This window comes from Aedes albopictus, chromosome 2 (assembly GCF_035046485.1).
Source record: "Aedes albopictus strain Foshan chromosome 2, AalbF5, whole genome shotgun sequence".
In the NCBI taxonomy this organism is placed as follows: domain Eukaryota; kingdom Metazoa; phylum Arthropoda; class Insecta; order Diptera; family Culicidae; genus Aedes; species Aedes albopictus.
Window position 1 is genome coordinate 454,956,083 of NC_085137.1, and position 18,831 is coordinate 454,974,913.

Genomic DNA, 18,831 nt, shown 5'->3' on the forward strand with positions numbered 1-18,831 from the left:
ATTGATTTCTATAGAAAGCGGGAGAAACTGTTATCGCCCTATTTGAGGAAGACAAAAATGTTGCACTGGAGGAAGATTTCTATGCAACCTGTAGTAGATACGTAGATATCTACTTAACCCTCGAGCGATCGCGCTGTTGTATTTTGTACAACACGTTGAAAAAATCTCGCTTTTTGTACTCAGCATTAGCGTGGTGCTGACGCAGGCAGTCAACCGCGCGAGTTACGGAAGGTTAAAAATCTATTATAATAGACATTTTGGGTTGTGTAGTAGACGTCTACTAGATTTCTAGTTTAAATTTCTGAGCGGGATTTGCACGTTTCAGCGGATACAGCCCACTGTGCAACGTTACTGAAGGGCCATCGTTTCGTTTGACGTTTTACCCTGTCGATAAAGTCGACATTCGCAAACCATGCTGTTTTTGTTTACAGTTTGCTTCGTCGCCGCTCTCGACGAGTCGCGTGTTTATCCAAAAGTTAGTGGTTTTTGTTGAAAATAATCGTTTAGAATCTAAAAATTAGCGAATATTGAATTCTTTATCCAGTAATGATATCGAAAACGCTACCCGGCCAGTGTAAACTGCACCATGTCCAGTTCTACAGCCTTCTTCCTCGAGGGATCAACTGTTTCGCGGTGAACAGTGCCAGCAGCAAGCTGGCCCTAGCGAGGTTAGTGGTGAACTTGTTGGATTATTGCAAGCAATTCCACAGATTAATTGATTTTACAGAGATGACGGGACGATTGAAATCTGGAGCTTGGCCGGAGCTCCGTTCATGGAGAAAACCATCCCCGGTTATGAGAAGGTATCGATTGAGGCACTGGCCTGGGTTGGAGATCGTTTGTTTTCGGTTGGATTGGCGGGGACCTTGGTCGAGTGGGACCTGCGGAGGTTAGCAGTCAAGAACACCATACTGGTGACGGGAAATGCCGCTTGGTGTCTGGATGTCAGCAAGGACGAGAAAAGGCTGGCTGTCGGAACAGAGGGAGGATACATCAATGTGTATAATGTTGAAAATGACGAGATCAACTATGAGAAAATCCTGGACAAGCAGGAAGGACGGATTGTTTGCGTACGGTTTGACTACAGTGGAGACTTCCTGGTGACGGGATCGGCGGACGCGGTACGGATTTGGAACATCAAGAAGGGGCATGCGGTGCACAAGATGACGACGGGTCGAGCGAGTCGCGATAAGGAAACGATCGTGTGGGATGTGCTGGTACTGAAGGATTTTACCATCATCTCCGGCGATTCACGAGGCAAAATTATGTTTTTCGATGGAAAGCTAGGAACGGCTTTGGATAGCATCCCGTCATCGAAAGCTGACGTTTTGTGTTTGGCGATAGACGATCGAGAAAAGACACTTTACGTGGGAGGTGTTGAGCCAGTTATCAAGTTGTACCAGCGAGTTGAAGTTACCAAGGGCAATGAGAAGGTGAACAGTTTCGTTCGAACCTTGAACAGAAGATTTCACACCCACGATATCAAAGCTATGACCATGTACCACGGTAAGCTGATTTCCGGAGGAGTCGATGGCTCACTCATTGTGAGCTCTTTTCCTCCTTTAACCGTGGATAAATATTTACCCTATTTGGAAGGCCCCAGCAGCATCATGGCTCTAGAGAGCCGAATGCTTCTACTAAAATACGTCAACTATTTGGAACTGTGGACCCTGGGTTCGCAATCGGTTGAAAGCGATAAGATCCTACAAATCCGTAGCAAATTGGACGAGCACATAGTGGCATGCTCGATTTCCTCCAATGGAAATTGGATCATTTACTCAACCGATTCAACCATTCGGTTGTTCCGATTTGAGCACAAAAGTGGTGGCCAATCCAGATTGATCCGCCAGCGAGCCGTACCCGAACAGTTCCAACCATGCTACCGGGTGGCGTTTACGCACGACTCGAAGGGAGTTTTTCTGTTCAGCGGTAGTGGTGCGATCGAATATTTTACCTTCAATGAGGACGGCGACTTCGATCACAAGCAAACAATCGAAACTGGAAAATGTAAGTATACATACTATCCATTCCTTGTTGAGAGCTTGAGCGATTCGGTTAACATAATCCCGGTTTCATCACGCGGCATGTTACTATGTCTGAGTCAGTCGTCCCAGTTGAAAATTTCTTCTTCATAATTCAATAAGGACGAAACTGATGAGATGGTATCTCCTTCGAATCGGAGTTACAGATACCTGGAAAAGTAAGGTCATTTTTCCTGGGATCGCGGCAACAAGTATGCTTAAAATGTTCCCTCAAATGTTTCATACTATCACGAGAAGCATGACAAATTTAAAAACTTCAAAGAAGCAATTTCTTGACGCTTCAGTACCAGAAAAGTTCCTTGCCGTCCAAATTGAGCAGGGCCAAACGCAGACGGATTACTTTTTTGTAAATTTGACTCTTACGTTGCACTTTTTTTCGATCAAATCTTTCGATTGATGAATTATAAAATGAGAAAAAAAATTGTCTCAAAGAATAATTAAAAAGCAATCAGTTTTTAACAAATTTCAATAGAGCTTAATTTTTGTTAACCTAATATGTATTGCCTGTCATTCTTCCCGACAGGGTTCGCCGACCGAGTTCATCTAACCGCCATTTCCGAGGACGACAACTATCTGGTCTGCGCCAGCCTTTGCGGTGCGATAGTGGTGTTCAAGCGAGAAAAGTTTGGCAAATGGAAACGTCTGACCACGCTGCCCAAGTATAAGCTCCCGGCGACGGCAATTGCCATCCAGCCAAACTCCCCCGTTCTGGCGGCCGTATTTCCCGACCACAAAATATTCCAGTACGACTTCAGCGAGTACAAATTCACCTTCTCGTCCTACCTGAGGATGAACATGCTGGGGGCGTCGGTCAACAAACCGGTCACCGGGATTGTGTTCGATCCCCGGAACGATGACGTGATGATTCTGCAGCACGATTCCAGCTTGGTGGTGTCGCAGTTCGAAGAGAGCGAAGCCGACCACTCGCAGCGAAAGCGAAGAAACTCCGGAAAAGGAAGTGCCGACGAAGAGGACGGCGCCAGCCCTAGCCGGAGGTACAGTTTGAAGGTGCTAAAAGCGTACACACGGTTGGTGAACAGCGCTTGGCTGGGGAATGACGAGCTGGTGGTCGTGGAAGCGAATCCACTGTCGATGGTCGAACATTTGCCACCGGCTTATCGAAGGAAGGTGTTCGGAACGGCTTAGGTTTAGGCTCAATACAAACATTTATTCGTTTATAAGGTTTTGAGAGTTTTTAAGGAACGCCGAAAAGTTCTGCCTTACTTTGTTTATGTAGGTTACTTAGCTTCAGTGTAGTATCAACCTCTTCTTCTTCTTCTTCTTCTTCTTCTTCTTCTTCTTCTTGGCGTAACGTCCTCATTGGGACAAAGCCTGCTTCTCAATCTCAGCTTAGTGTTCTATGAGCACTTCCACAGTTATTAACTGAGAGCTTCCTCTGCCAATGACCATTTTGCATGCGTATATCGTGTGACAGGCACGAAGATACTCTATGCCCAAGGAAGTCAAGGAAATTTCCTTTACGAAAAGATCCTGAACCGACCGGGAATCGAACCCGTCACCCTCAGCATGGTCATGCTGAATACCCGTGCGTTTACCGCCTCGGCTATATGGGCTATATGAGTATCAACCTCATTTTTGTTTTGATCGAATCCACTTTCGAACGTAACACCGCTAGGTGTGGTGGTTTCCCCCAATAGCGGAAGGGCCGAAAGAAACTTAAAACTATTGAATAATCATTATGACTACAGGTCGCAAGCACTGGTTAAGTGTAGAACGTTTTGATGGCTGTGATCCTTGACCATCATGTAATCAAAACCTTAGGGATACCCGTGACCATACTGTTGGGGAGTGGGGGTTGCATGTGTGGGGCGCATACATTGACAGGCATTGCTATGCACCGTTAGGGCTGAGTATAGGCGGGGGATGGATCTACGATTGTTGAATTACGATATACTGAACTGGTATATGGTGATTCAGCAGTGGTGGCGCTGTTTTCCGTTTTTGTTGGGCCTTGGTGGTTTGTGTGGAGCGGTGCGTGTCGGTGTGTGTGTGTGTTTCGTTCGGACAGTGCATACAGAGTCAGCAGTGTGGATACTTGGGTTGTGTAAGATAATTGGGTTTGGGACTGAGAGGGTCGTCGTTTGTATGGCCGGCACCATTGAGTGCTCAGGGTGTGCTCGATATGGCCCCTCTAGAGGACTGCTGGAGTACAGTCAAAGCAGTCATCAACAACGCAGCTGAGAGCACTAATATTGGGTACGCAGAACGGAGTCGACGAAACGATTGGTTCGACGAGGAGTGCACAGTGGTTCTGGAGGAGAAGTATGCAGCGCGGGCGGTAATGCTGCAGTATGGAACCCGACAGAATGTGGAGCGATACAGACAGAAGCGAAAGCAGCAGACTCGTCTCTTCCGGGAGAAAAAGCACCGCCTGGAAGAAGCGGAGTGCGAGGAAATGGAACTGCTGGGCCGTTCACAAGAAACACGTAGGTTCTACCAGAAGCTCAACGCATCCCGTAAAGGCCACGTGCCCCAAGCCGAAATGTGCAGGGATACGGACGGGAGCCTCCTGACGTACAAAGGTGTGGTGATCGAAAGGTGGAAGCAGCACTTTGACAAGCACCTGAATGGCGAAGAGAATGTAGGCACGTGAGATAAAGGTAGCGGAGGAAATTGTTGAGCAGAGGTGGACACAACCTACGCAGTACAACGGGTCTCCGAAGCGGAACGCGGAGCGTTTTATTTCTTCCCGAAATCCCGGTTCCGCGGTCCGCTTCGGTGCGGCAGAGGACGGGAACGAACCAACTCCCAAGCTGAGGGAAGTTAAGGGTGCCATCCATTAGCTCAAAAACAAGGCGGCTGGTAAGGACGGTATCGCAGCAAAACTCATCAAGAGGGGCCCGGAAAAGTTGGCCACCTGTCTGCACCAGTTAGTAGTCAAGATCTGGAAAACCGAACAGCTCCCGGAGGAGTGGAAGGAAGGGGTAATTTGTCCCATCCACAAGAAAGGCGACTAGTTAATGTGTGAGAATTTTCGAGCGATCACCATTTTGAATGCCGCCTACAAAGTGCTATGTGCTATCTCAGATCATCTTCCGTCGTCTTTCACCTAAAGTAAATAAGTTCGTGGGAGGTTACCAAGCCAGTTTCATCGACGGCCGGTCGACAACGGATCAGATCTTCACCGTACGGCAAATCCTCCAGAAATGCCGTGAATACCAGGTCCCAACGCACCACCTGTTCATCGACTTCAAGGCGGCATACAACAGTATCCACCGCACAGAGCTATGGAAAATCATGGACGATAACAGCTTTCCCGGGAAGCTTATCAGACTGATAAGAACAATGATGGATGTTGTGCAGAACAGCCAGCGTAAGGATTTCGGGTGAGCTATCCAGATCCTTCGAATCTCGACGGGGACTACGACAAGGTGATGATCTTTCCTGCCTACTATTCAATATCGCCCTGGAAGGTGTTATGTGACGAGCCGGGCTCAACAGCCGGGGTACGATCTTCACGAAATCCGTCCAATTTGTCTGTTTTGCGGATGACATGGATAGTATTGCTAGAACATTTGGAACGGTGGCAGAACAGTACACCCGCCTGAAACGTGAAGCAGCAAAGGTCGGACTGGTGGTGAATGCGGTTAGGACCCTACATGCTGGTAGGTGGGACTGAGCGAGACAGGTCAAGTCTTGGCAGCGATGTTATGATAGACGGGGATATTTTCGAGGTGGTAGAAGAATTCGTCTAGCTCGGTTCCTTGGTAACGGCTGACTATTGTTATTACTCAAGTTATTACTTGAGCCGTGAAATACGAAGGCGCATCATCAGTGGATGTCGTGCCTACTACGGGCTCCAGAAGAAACTGAGGTCAAAAAAGATTCACCCCCGCACCAAATGTACCATGTACAAGACGTTAATAAGACCGGTGATTCTCTACGGACACGAGACATGGACGATGCTCGAGGAGGACCTGCAAGCACTCGGAGTTTTCGAGCGACGCGTGCTAAGGACACGATCTTTGGCGGCGTGCAGGAGAACGGTGTGTGGCGGAGAAGGATGAACCACGAGCTCGCTGCACTCTGCCCCCATTCGCATAACAGTCCCATCTTTGCTGGGTTTCCTATTCATATGGGACAGTTATGCGAGTGGGGGCAGCACTCTATGGAGAACTCAACATCCTGAAAGTGGCTAAAGCTGGACGGATGCGATGGGCAGAACATGTTGCAAGAATGCCGGACAACAACCCTGCAAAGTTGGTGTTTGCTAACCATCCGGTTGGTACAAGAAGGCGTGGAGCGCAGAGAGCACGATGGGCGGACCAGTTGGAGCGTGATCTGGCGAGCGTTGGGCGTGACCGACGTTGGAGAACTGTAGCTGCAAATCGAGTATTATGGCGGCAAATTTTTGATTCAGTGTTATCATGAATTAGATGTTGAACTAAATAAATGAAATGAATGTATTGTTAGCAACAATCGTTTATTGTTCTTCTCATTCATAGGTCTCGTTCCGTTACAAAATTCATTTTGAATGAATCACAGTACACATTTCTTCATCTATGTGATAATGTTTCCTTTAAAATCAATAAACTCAAATTATAAACACATAATTTGATTCGCAACAATTGTTTCATTATGGACGGATTGTTTGATTCACATTTGCGACAACGCATAGCTAAAAGTATACTGTTGCTGATGTTCTCTAACTTATACAATTATGGTACCTGCTACGCTATAAAATGAAAAAGAATACTTGGACTTAATTCTGGATTTAAGTGGAAGACTATCGATCGGAGCTTAGGCAACTAAAATCTAACAGGTAATGATTAGGGACAATGGAAATTCGCGGCAAAATTTCTGAAATTTCGCGGGTGACCTTTCTGAAAAGCTAAAAGATTCGCGGAATTTCGCGCTCCTACGTTTTTGACCGTATAAATGTAAAAAAACGCAATTTTGGGTATAAGAAAACTTGACGTCATAGAATGTGATTAGTGATAAGCCGGAAAATAATAAAAGTAGTAAAATTTCGCAAAGAAATAGCCTAACTGTAAATCTGAATATCCATAATGCTCATGTGGACAGAGTTCTGAACGGTAAAAATCTTGAAAATTTGATTAAAAACTTAAGATTTCAAGAACATTTATAAGGTTTTTCGTCATTTTATGCAAATTTCGCGGAATTTTCCAAATTTCGCGGCCGACACTCAATTTCGCGGATTTCGCGGCTTCCGCGAAATCGCGAATTTCCATTGTCCCTAGTAATGATGGTTAAGAATGCTGATTGTGTTGTGATATTCATGCGTAAAATTGGACAACTCGACACAATACTCCTGATTCTGAATCAAGTAAGAAGAAATGAGCTGCAAAACGCTGATTGAACATTTCAAGTGATCATTCACACTAACATGAACCATAAAAGCTGGAATTAAACTGTTAAACGAAATCAAGTTTCAATTCCTCTGGAGACTAACAAACATAAACTTTTTCGATGATCTTAGGAAAATCAAATCAAGAATCCAATAGCAAATAAAATATTTAGATTTTAAAACCAAATTTCAATTTTGATTTTGCTAACAAAATATTAATCTTGGTGATTGGCCGAAGCTTCACTATTCATGTTTTCTTGGGGTTTTCGGTAAAACTAATTGAGACAGTTTGTTGAAACAGAGATTAAATTTGCTTTTGAGATATGAAATGTGTATACATCCGTTACTGCACTCATCGATTGGCCCCGCACGCATTCTTACGCATATGATATAATTCATATAATAGAGATTTCTTGCTTCATATTGCTGGTAAGCACTAAGGCAACGTTGAAGTGCACTTAAGTTTTTCTTCTACTTTGATGCACAATTTTGCTACCTTCTGCTGTTAAAAACTCATACATAAATAATAAATTGGCAAATTCTTTCTTATTAATCTTCACTAGATTGGTGACTTTTGTCATCTTCTCCATTTGCGCGTTACTTAATGCTTTTAGGTAATTCGATACGATTTGTTGATTCATTCTAGTACGTCTTTTTGTTTTCAATAGTTGTGCTATTTACAATCAGTACTTTTAAAGTGACAGCTTCAACAAAAAAAAATATTCATATGTATAGTCTACGACTAAATAACACTTAATTCAGATACCTATTTGATTTGCTTGCGTATAGCTTAAGTAAATAAAGATCATCTTGTCGAGATTTGTTTCTACTCATTCTTATTCTGTATGATGGACGGACGGACACATGTGGTACATATGTGGTACCCTACGAGGACCCCTTAAACATCAGTACTGCCCGTTTGAATGCGCACCTTTTTGACGGTGCCGTTTTCGGAATATCCCGGATTTCGAATACCCAGGCCATCGGCATTCTGTGGACGGGGTTTTTTCAAGCTGGACCGAAGCGGCGTTCGGGTGACCGAACCGGATCCTATCGTTGACCCATTGGACATGGTCGTCATGGTTGTGGTAACGGACTGGACGCTTCCGTTGATGCTGGAGTACGGCCGACCGCTCGCGTTGGTCACGGCGATGCCTGTGGGCGAGATGACGTAAAGTACGATTGAGTAGCAATAACAACAAATCATATTTGTCACAAAATAGAGAACAGAATGGTAGACGGCAATGAGGCACGTGGCAGCAGTAAAATTCGAGTTGGTACATTTTAGTAAGTTGACGCAACCGACGCGCGTAAATATTGCGGTCGCCATATTGTCTTCTGAACCAGAACACAACATGGCGACCGTGATGAGTTCTGGTCTTCTATTTTGAGCTCAGAAATGGCATCAGAACAACAATAATGTGTCTTCAAATCTCTTATAAATCCAAAATACCCACCGTTCGTTTCCCGGAAGCCCGGATTGTTGTACGTGGTCGCATTGCCGTTGGCGTTGCCCATCATGGTGGGATCACCGTCCGGTCGCTTCGTCAGTATTTTGTCGTATACCGACAGGACCATCAGCGCCAACGACAGGGCCACCGTTACGATCTGCAGGTAGAACGAGATCCCCCGCGTGATGTGATACCCCGTCCGATCGTCGTCGGTCTGCAGGGCGAACAGGCCGGCTGCCGCCAGCGAAAGGAATGTAGCCAGCACCACCAGGACCAGCTTCAATGTGATGAGTGCGTTGTACTTCATACAGATGCGGTCCCGCGACGAGATCATCGCTATCTGCATGATGCTGAGTATGCAGTATATGCCGAACATGGCACATCCTGCCACCGCCATCAGGCCACTGGTGAAGACGACGCCTGAAATGAGAGTACCGTAAAATAGGGTGAGATTGGGCTTGAAAACGTTTGTTTCGTAGTGTGTACACCCGATTCTTAATTTGCACGGATTTTTTTGCACGGCCGTGCAAAAAAAAACATACAAAAAAAAATCAAACTCTTATTTTTGCATGATTTGTCGAGAAATCATTACTTTTTTTTTGCACGGTTTTTCGAATTTTGAACCAAACATTTTTTTTTGCACGGTTCGCATCCCCCGTGCAAAAAAGAATCGGGTGTAATCATGTTTAAATTTTATTTATATTTTCAATTAGGTTTCTGACATCTTTAACAAATATTAAACTACACTAATTCAAATGTAATCAAATATTGGGAACGTCCATAAATTACGTCACGCAAAAATCTACCATTTTCAACCCCCCTCCCCCCTGTGTCACACTTTTTGTATGAGACCTCTGAAATTTTTGTATGGGTTGTCACACTTTGTTGAACCCCCCCTCCCCCCTCATAGCGTGACGTAATTTATCGACGTTCCCATTGTATTGACGACTGCATGAATTTTATGGCTTCTCTGCAATTAATTTTTACACAGTGAATATTTGCACACCTCACTCAAATCGTTTGCTCATGGTTACTCCGACAATAATTGTTTTGTCATACATAAGTAATGACTGAACTGCCCCCATTCGCACAACAGTCCCATGTGAATAGGAAACCCAGCAAACATGGGGCTGTTATGCGAATAGGGGCAGTGAAGTTCATAGGCATAATTTGTGTTGAAAAATTAACAAATTTAGTGGAAAAGCAGAAAATGGACAAAAAAAACAAGCAGTTCTGGTGGGTTTTGAACCCACGTCACTCTTTGCCCGCTAGACAGGGTACTGCAAGCCGCGGTTTCTAAGATAAAGAGTTCATCTCTAATACCTATCACCAGACATCAAAGTCTGAAAATGCACGTGATTCATTTTTTGACTTTTTATCTGAACTAAGCTTCCGATTTTGACTTTTTAGCTGAACATTTTTTTTTAACTGGTTCATTTATTTGGGGCTCAATCGTAGCTGAACAATGGCAACAAATGATCGATGTAATGTTCAAAACTCAAACAATGGTCTGTAGTCAGAAATTTAAGAAATATAATTCTAGGAGGAGCGGCTCACAACAGCGTCTGATCTCCATGTTAGGGGCGGCTGATCTGCGTCCGAGTGCCAGGGAAGGACTCTAAGCCCAACTGTGCACTACCCAAGTAACCAAAAGTTCCGAGTAGCATCTTAAGCAGCTTTAAAGTTCAGCGAAGTTCCGATAAAGTTCCGAATGGAACTTTCTGGCTGCTTAAAAGGCTAACGATGAGCCTTGCTGGAACTTCGGTCACAAGTTCCGGCAAGGCTCATTGTTAGCCTCTTAAGCAGCCAGAAAGTTCCATTCGGAACTTTATCGGAACTTCGCTGAAATTTAAAGCTGCTTAAGATGCTACTCGGAACTTTGTCGAAACTTTCAAGTTCATAGAAGTTCAGTTCAGAAGTATTATGTTTCAATGAAGATTGAATTTACTTTTTTTAACAGAAAACAACTGTTTAAGCATACACGAATAAAAGACATATATGAATTTATCAAATCAATGAATACTAGGCTTGAGCAAAAAAAAATTGCCGCCCATCGGATTCGAACCGACAGTCGATGCGTGAGAACCCTACGCTCTACCACAGTACTACAGTTGCGATTGAGTGAACAGCAGCTAAAGTCTGACTTGAATCGATTTTCTGTCGCAGCTAGTTTTGCACATTTGGACAGTAGTGAAGTTAGCTTGACTTTGTCAAGTGTCTTCAGCAGCGCAGCGGTAAGGGGCCGTTCATAAACCACGTAGACTTTTTCGGGGGAGGGGGGGGGTCTGGCCAAAGTCTACGCTCCATACAAATTTCGAAATTTTTGTATGGACAAAAGTCTATGAGGGGGGCGGGGGGGGGTCTCAGATGGCCAAATTTTGGTCTACGTGGTTTATGAACAGTCCCTAAGTCGGCAGGCTCTCACGCAGGAGGATCCAGTTCAAATCTACATAGAAGCGACATGTGTGAAAATATAATTATCAGAAGCAATTTCCAGACATGAATCACAAACCCCACCAACAGGGTACAGGGTTGAGATTCTGGAAAACACATTTTTGTATCTGCATGAATTTTGTCAAAGTTCTGTCAGAGAGGAGCGGACCTGGTGTGATGGTTAGAACACTTGACTATCACGCCGAGGACCTGGGATCGAATCCCACTCCCGACAAACTCGCAAAATGTGAGTTCTTCCTTCGGAAGGGAAGTAAAGCGTGGGTCCCGAGATGAACTAGCCTAGGGCTAAAAATCTCGTTAATACAGATAAAAAAAAAGAAGTTCTGTCAGAAGCTGCTTAGAAGGCTAATGAGCAACCTTGAACGAGCTGATTAGCTTATAAAGTACCCTTTTATCTGAACTTTTGGTTACTTGGGTATGGTCAGTAGGGGGTTGGTGTCAGGCCCTACGAGCCAGCCGTAAAAAACCATTGTAACGGAAAATCAGCAACAGAATAATACGCACCGAGACCAACGGCAACGACCCCAGCGAACAAAAAGGACTTGCGATTGGAAACTCGGTACGTGGAACTGCCGATCTCTCAACTTCATTGGGAGCACCCGCATACTCGCTGATCTACTGAAGGACCGCGGGTTCTTTATCGTAGCGCTGCAGGAGGTGTGTTGGACAGGATCCATGGTGCGAACGTTTAGAGGTAATCATACCATCTACCAGAGCTGCGGCAACACACGCGAGCTGGGAACAGCTTTCATCGTGATCAGTGATATGCAGAAGCGCGTGATCGGCGTGGCCGATCGACAAAAGAATGTGCAGGTTGAGGATCAAAGGCCGATTCTTCAACTTCAGCATAATAAACGTGCACAGCCCACACTCCGGAAGTACTGATGATGACAAGGACGCATTTTACGCGCAGCTCTAACGCGAGTACGATCGCTGCCCAAGCCACGACGTCAAGATCATCATAGGTGATTTGAACGCTCAGGTAGGCTAGGAGGAGGAATTCAGACCGACGATTGGTAAGTTCAGCGCCCACCAGCAAACGAACGAAAACGGCCTACGACTCATTGATTTCGCCGCCTCCAAAAATATGGCCATACGTAGCACCTTTTTCCAACACAGCCTCCCTTATCGTTACACCTGGAGATCACCACAGCAGACGGAATCTCAAATCGACCACGTTCTGATTCACGGACGGCACTTCTCCGACATTATCGACGTCAGGACCTATCGTGGCGCCAACATCGACTCCGACCACTATCTGGTGATGGTCAAACTGCGTCCAAAACTCTCCGTCATCAACATTATACGGTACCGGCGACCGCCACGGTACAACCTAGAGCGACTGAAGCAACCAGATGTCGCATCAGCATACGCGCAGAATCTCGAGGCCGCGTTGCCAGACGAGGGCGAGCTCGATGAGGCCCCTCTAGAGGACTGCTGGAGTACAGTGAAAACAGCCATCAACGACGCAGCCGAGAGCACCATCGGGTACGTGGAACGGAATCGACGGAACCAATGGTTCGACGAAGAGTGCAGAACGGTTTTGGAGGAGAAGAACGCAGCAATGGCGGTAATGCTACAGCAAGGGACTCGACAGAACGTGGAACGTTATAAACAGAAGCGGAAACAGCAGACCCGCTTCTTTCGGGAGCAAAAGCGCCGCCTGGATGAAGCGGAGTGTGAAGAAATGGAACTGATGTGCCGTTCCCAAGAAACACGGAAGTTCTATCAGAAGCTTAACGCATCCCGCAACGGCTTCGTGCCGCGAGCCGAAATATGCAGGGATAAAGACGGAAGCCTCTTAACGGACGGACGTGAGGTGATCGAAAGGTGGAAGTAGCACTTCGATCAGCACCAGAACGGCGTGGAGAATGTACACGCTCAGAAAAACGTTCTGATAAACGTGAACAAACAAACGCAAATATGGGAACAAGCAAATATACACCGTGAACTGGAACTAGTTCCAGCTGTCAGTATGGGCGTTCTAGAAAACGTGAAATCTAGTTCACGGTGTACATTTCTTATTGTTGTTATCGTTGCTATGCATAGTTCTTGTTTGTTCCCGTTGCCGTGACGGGGAGTTCACGTATATCGGAACGGACTTTTTTGCGTATAGGCACGGGAGCCCACGGCAACGGAGGAAACGACGATGCCAGTGCAGCGGAGGACGGAAATGAACCAACTCCCACGCTGAGGGAAGTTAAGGATGCCATTCACCAGCTCAAAACCAACAAAGCAGCTGGTAAGGATGGTATAGCAGCTGAACTCATCAAGATGGGCCCAGAAAAGTTGGCCACCTGTCTGCATCGGCTGATAGTCAGGATCTGGGAAACCGAACAGCTACCGGAGGAGTGGGAGGAAGGGGTAATCTACTCCATTCACAAGAAAGGCGACCATTTGGAATGTGAGAACTTCAGGGCGATCACTATTTTGAATGCTGCCTACAAAGTGCTATCCCAGATAATCTTCCGTCGTCTGTCACCTAAAACGAATGAGTTCGTGGGAAGTTATCAAGCCGGCTTCATCGACGGCCGGTCGACAACGGTCCAGATCTTTACCGTACGGCAAATCCTCCAGAAATGCCGTGAATACCCAACGCATCACCTGTTCATCGACTTCAAAGCGGCATACGACAGTATCGACCGCGCAGAGCTATGAAGAATCATGGACGAAAACGGCTTTCCTGGGAAGCTGACTATACTGATTAAAGCAACGATGGACGGTCTGCAAAACTGCGTAAGGGTTTCGGGTGAACTATCCAGTTCATTCGAATCCCGCCGGGGACTGCGACAAGTTGACGGACTCTCATGCCTACTCTTCAATATCGCTCTGGAAGGTGTGATGCGACGAGCCGGGCTCAACAGCCGGGGAACGATTTTAACAAAATTCCGGTCAGTTTGTGTGCTTTGCGGACGACATGGACATTATTGCAAGAACATTTGGAACAGTGGCAGAGCTGTACACCCGCCTGAAACGCGAAGCAGCAAAGGTCGGACTGGTAGTGAATGCCTCAAAAACAAAGTACATGCTGGTAGGCGGAATCGAACACGACCGGATCCGTCTGGATAGTAATGATAGACGATAGACGGGGATACTTTCGAGGTGGTGGAGGAATTCGTCTACCTCGGATCCTTACTGACGGCGGACAACAACGTGAGCCGTGAAATTCGGAGGCGCATCATCAGCGGAAGTCGGGCGTACTACGGGCTCCAGAAGAAACTGGGATCGAAAAAGATTCACCCACGCACCAAATGCACCATGTACAAAACGCTAATAAGACCGGTGGTCCTCTACGGGCACGAGACATGGACCATGCTCGAGGAGGACCTGCAAGCACTCGGAGTTTTCGAGCGACGCGTGCTAAGGACGATCTTCGGCGGAGTGCAGGAGAACGGTGTGTGGCGGAGAAGGATGAACCACGAGCTCGCTGCACTTTATGGCGAACCCAGCATCCAGAAGGTGGCCAAAGCCGGAAGGGTACGGTGGGCAGCGCATGTTGCAAGAATGCCGGACAACAACCCTGCAAAACTGGTGTTTGCAACTGATTCGGTTGGCACAAGAAGGCGTGGAGCGCAGAGAGCACGATGGGCGGACCAGGTGGAGCGTGCCCTGGCGAGCATTGGGCGCGACCGAGGATGGAGAGCGGCAGCCACAAACCGAGTATTGTGGCGTACTATTGTTGATTATGTCTTGTCTTAATGATGTTGAACAAATAAATGTATGTATGTATTCCTCTGCCAATGCCCATTTTGCATTTGTAGATCGTGTGGCAAGTACGAAGATAGCCTATGCCTAAGGGAGTCAAGCATGGTTATGCTGAATGCTGAATTCCCACGCCTTAACAGCGTGGCTATAGGGAACCTATAGGGTTGCCACTGGTATAATAACTTCATAAAAGCATACAAAAGAGGACATTCTTAATGCTAAGTGAAAGGCTTCTGATTACGTATATTGTCAACGTAAAACTCATTTATTTGTCTATTTAAGGTGCACGCTGAGACCGGTTCGATAGCTGCGTGCTAGCGTGTGAGCCTGGTGATCTCAAGGTTCTTGGTTCGAATCCGGCTGCCAACAGAAAGTTTTTTAAATCGTAAATTGGGTCCATGGTAAAATTGAAAACATAATTCTGTTGAATTGAAACGAAACTCAGTCTGCACAAATTTAGTGGCGTTGTGTATTTAAATTGACCCTCAGAATAGTAATTTCAACCGCAAGCCATCTTTCAGTGTATTTACAATAACTTTTGTTCAAGCACTTTTTTTCGGAAACGCTTCCTTGGCATAGAAACATTCGTTCAAAGTCGTGGGAAGGAAAGGGTTAAACACTGGGTATAAGCAGTGTTAATTTAGCTAACACCAACACACTATTTGTCAACAAATGAAAACATATGACGCATTGTCCAACTTTACCGGACCTTACGGTAGCCCTCTATGTAGTTGTTTAACTTTATTTGTTATCAGGTCGATGATGTTGTTTCATACTGTTCATTGACTCCCATCGCAGAAACGAGAATTGATTATCGCATCAAAATCAGTAAAGTTTTTCAATCGGACCATGATCGGCTTATCTATTTAAACCGTCCTGTAGATCTTTTGTGTTGCCAGTTGTATTTGGTGGCCCTCGTTGATAAGGTTGGTGGAAATAGTATGGTGAAATTTCATACGCTAGTGTTGTTTGCGCTCACCTGCTACGCATGCAGTGACGCTGCGTTATGGAATCCGTATAGCAAGCTCATGCGAGGATCTGCCTCGCCACGTCGTCCAGGTGAAAGTGGCGAACCTTTGTTCCTGACTCCACTGTTGCAGGATGGCAAAATCGAGGAAGCTCGCAACAAAGCCCGCGTCAACCACCCCATGCTGAGCTCAGTGGAAAGCTACTCTGGGTTCATGACCGTTGACGCCAAGCACAACTCCAACCTGTTCTTCTGGTATGTCCCAGCGAAGAACAACCGTGAGCAAGCGCCTCTGCTCGTTTGGCTTCAAGGAGGTCCAGGCGCCTCGTCGCTCTTTGGAATGTTCGAAGAGAACGGTCCGTTCCATATTCACAGGAACAACTCGGTGAAGCAACGGGAATATTCCTGGCACCAGAATCACCATATGATCTACATCGATAATCCAGTTGGAACCGGATTCAGTTTCACCGATAACGATGAAGGTTACTCCACCAACGAAGAACATGTCGGTGAAAACCTGATGAAATTCATTCATCAGTTCTTCGTCTTGTTCCCAAATTTGTTGAACCATCCGTTCTACATCTCCGGAGAATCTTACGGTGGAAAATTCGTCCCTGCCTTCGCTTATGCTATCCACAATTCCCAGAACCAACCGAAAATCAATCTGCAAGGATTGGCCATCGGTGACGGATACACCGATCCGCTGAACCAGATGAACTACGGAGAATACCTATACGAACTGGGTCTGATTGATCTGAACGGACGGAAGAAGTTCGACGATGATACGGCTGCTGCTATCGCCTGCGCCGAACGCAAGGACATGAAGTGCGCCAATCGTCTCATCCAAGGTCTTTTCGACGGCATCGATGGACAGGAGTCGTACTTCAAGAAGGTCACCGGATTCTCGTCCTACTACAACTTCATCAAGGGAGACGACGAGAGCAAGCAAAGCAGTGTCCTGATGGAGTTCCTGAGCAACCCGGAGGTTCGTAAGGGTATCCACGTCGGTGAACTCCCGTTCCACGATTCCGACGGTCACAACAAGGTCGCGGAAATGCTGTCCGAAGACACCTTGGACACCGTGGCTCCTTGGGTGAGCAAGCTGCTGTCGCACTACCGTGTCCTGTTCTACAACGGTCAGTTGGACATCATCTGTGCCTACCCGATGACGGTGAACTTCCTGATGAAGATGCCCTTCGATGGGGACAACGAGTACAAGCGAGCAAACCGTGAAATCTACCGAGTGGACGGAGAAATTGCCGGGTACAAGAAGAAGGCCGGCCGTCTGCAGGAGGTTCTGATCCGCAACGCCGGACACATGGTTCCACGGGATCAACCGAAGTGGGCATTCGACATGATCACCTCGTTCACTCACAAAAACTACCTGTGAGGGAAGCGATGTTCAGTTTTGAATAATAAAACTTAAAATGTGATTGAAGGAATATGCCAATTTATTGATTTTAATTTAACTAATTTTTCCGAAATTGAAAAAAATGCTCCAGCTTTTGGAAACTTTCGAAGCGAGACGAGATAAAACTATGGCGCATCAGCCTCATTTAACCGGGCAGTAGTAATGAACATTGATTCCCAAGCATTCGTGTGGTGTTTTCCATACATTTTTCAACAGTTTTGCTTGTTCAATGTGTACACGTACTACTAAACTTCATTCGCGCGGCTTATCATTCTCAAACGCATTTTTCATGTTCACGCAGGCGAACTTTCAGTTTGAGGCGAGTTTGTCCTCAACAATCTCTACAATGAAATTAGGTATAATTCCTCAATTTTCTTTAGTTGGAATCTTACGCTTTTAGGTCGTTTTGAACAGAGGTCAAAATTTATGGTTCAAATTAAAAACAGTTTCCAAAAACATACTTCCACTCGCTTCCACCGGTGTTTGTTTCAAATTATAAGTTGCGTTTGTCACGCCAACTTGTCATTGTTTTCATGATGATTATCAGATCTGATATAGACCGTATATACCAAGGATTTCCGACAATGATCCAGCGGTTCCTAAAATAGTTCTTCTGGAGTTCCTACAGGAATCCCCCTTGAAGTTCATACGAGGAGGTAATACGGGAATTCCTGCGGCAGTTCATACGGGAGTTTCTCAAGAAATTCCTTGGTTATTTTCTCCATGAGTTGCACGGGAATCCCACCAGGAGGTTCTCCAAGAATTTATTCCGATGTTGGAACTGAAATTCATCCAGAAGTTCAAATGGGAATTCCTGCGGTAGTTTCTGCGGGAAATTCATGGAGTTTCTATGGGAATTCTTACGGCCAGTCCTCCAGGAGTTCATACGGAAATTCTTCCAAAGGTTCCTGTGTGAATTCCTCCAGGAGTTCCTAAGGATTTTTTCCAGGAGTTCTTGCGGGAGAATGCAGGAGTTCCGATGAAAATTCCTTCAGGTGTTCCTATGGAATTTCTCCAAGAGATCCTTTGAAAGTCTTCCAGGAGTTACTATCAGATTTTCTCCAGGATTTCCAATGAAAAAATTTCCAGAAGTTCCTATGGAAATTCCTTCCGAAGATTCAACGGGAATTCTTTAAGGAGTTCCATTGCAATTTCTTCCGGAATTCCTACGATAATTTTCCATGAGTTGCTAAGGGATTTCTTCCATTACCTGCGGAAATCCCTCCAACAGTTCTTATATGTAGGTATGTTTATTGGATGACTGATTTTGGTGGAACTTCCAATGGTTTCGACTTGCAGTCACAGAAATAAGCGTTGATTATTTTAATTCATCGCCAACGTTTCGATCCTTGGGTTTGGATCTTCTTCAGGGCTCGAAGTTAAACAACTTGTGAAGTGCCATATTTACACGAATGTATGTCGGGGTTTTGGTGAAATGGCCTCATTAACAATTTTCGTACATTTGTTAATTA

The 18,831-nt window shown here is 45.8% G+C and overlaps 3 protein-coding genes across 5 annotated transcripts in view; 2 read left to right on the forward strand and 1 right to left on the reverse strand.

Annotated features, from left to right (window-relative positions):
* Positions 1 to 420: 420 nt before the first annotated feature.
* On the forward strand, positions 421 to 3,224 carry LOC109419709 (U3 small nucleolar RNA-associated protein 4 homolog). 2 transcript variants are annotated; one of them, XM_019693980.3, is made up of 4 exons: positions 424 to 475; positions 545 to 668; positions 728 to 2,007; positions 2,566 to 3,224. In XM_019693980.3, the coding sequence occupies exons 2-4, from the start codon at positions 547 to 549 to the stop codon at positions 3,186 to 3,188; spliced, it is 2,025 nt and encodes a 674-aa protein (XP_019549525.2). In that variant the 5' UTR covers positions 424 to 475; positions 545 to 546; the 3' UTR covers positions 3,189 to 3,224. The 2 variants fall into 2 exon arrangements, with proteins under 2 accessions (XP_019549524.2, XP_019549525.2); XM_019693979.3 differs by having other exon boundaries at positions 421 to 668.
* A 3,243-nt stretch (positions 3,225 to 6,467) lies between these two features.
* Positions 6,468 to 18,831, reverse strand: part of LOC109398212 (uncharacterized) — a 69,159-nt gene continuing 56,795 nt past the window's right edge. For both annotated transcript variants that reach the window (XM_029877672.2, XM_062853903.1), the window contains 2 exons: positions 8,829 to 9,242; positions 6,468 to 8,526 (listed from right to left, as the gene is read on the reverse strand). In XM_029877672.2, coding sequence (XP_029733532.1) covers positions 8,270 to 8,526; positions 8,829 to 9,242 — 671 coding nt within the window. In that variant the 3' untranslated portion in view covers positions 6,468 to 8,269. The remainder of the gene's footprint in view (positions 8,527 to 8,828; positions 9,243 to 18,831) is intronic.
* LOC109419712 (vitellogenic carboxypeptidase) lies at positions 14,292 to 17,383 on the forward strand. The gene has a single exon (XM_019693982.3). It carries the CDS (start codon positions 15,923 to 15,925, stop codon positions 17,336 to 17,338), a length of 1,416 nt encoding a protein of 471 aa, XP_019549527.3. The 5' UTR covers positions 14,292 to 15,922; the 3' UTR covers positions 17,339 to 17,383.

Coding starts and splice junctions, on each gene's coding strand:
- LOC109419712 (XM_019693982.3), top strand. CDS start 15,923: ATGGTGAAATTTCATACGCTAGTGTTGTTTGCGCTCACCTGCTACGCA.
- LOC109419709 (XM_019693979.3), top strand. CDS start 547: ATGATATCGAAAACGCTACCCGGCCAGTGTAAACTGCACCATGTCCAG. Junction 669..727: donor AGCAAGCTGGCCCTAGCGAG/GTTAGTGGTGAA, acceptor TTGATTTTACAG/AGATGACGGGACGATTGAAA. Junction 2,008..2,565: donor AACAATCGAAACTGGAAAAT/GTAAGTATACAT, acceptor TCTTCCCGACAG/GGTTCGCCGACCGAGTTCAT.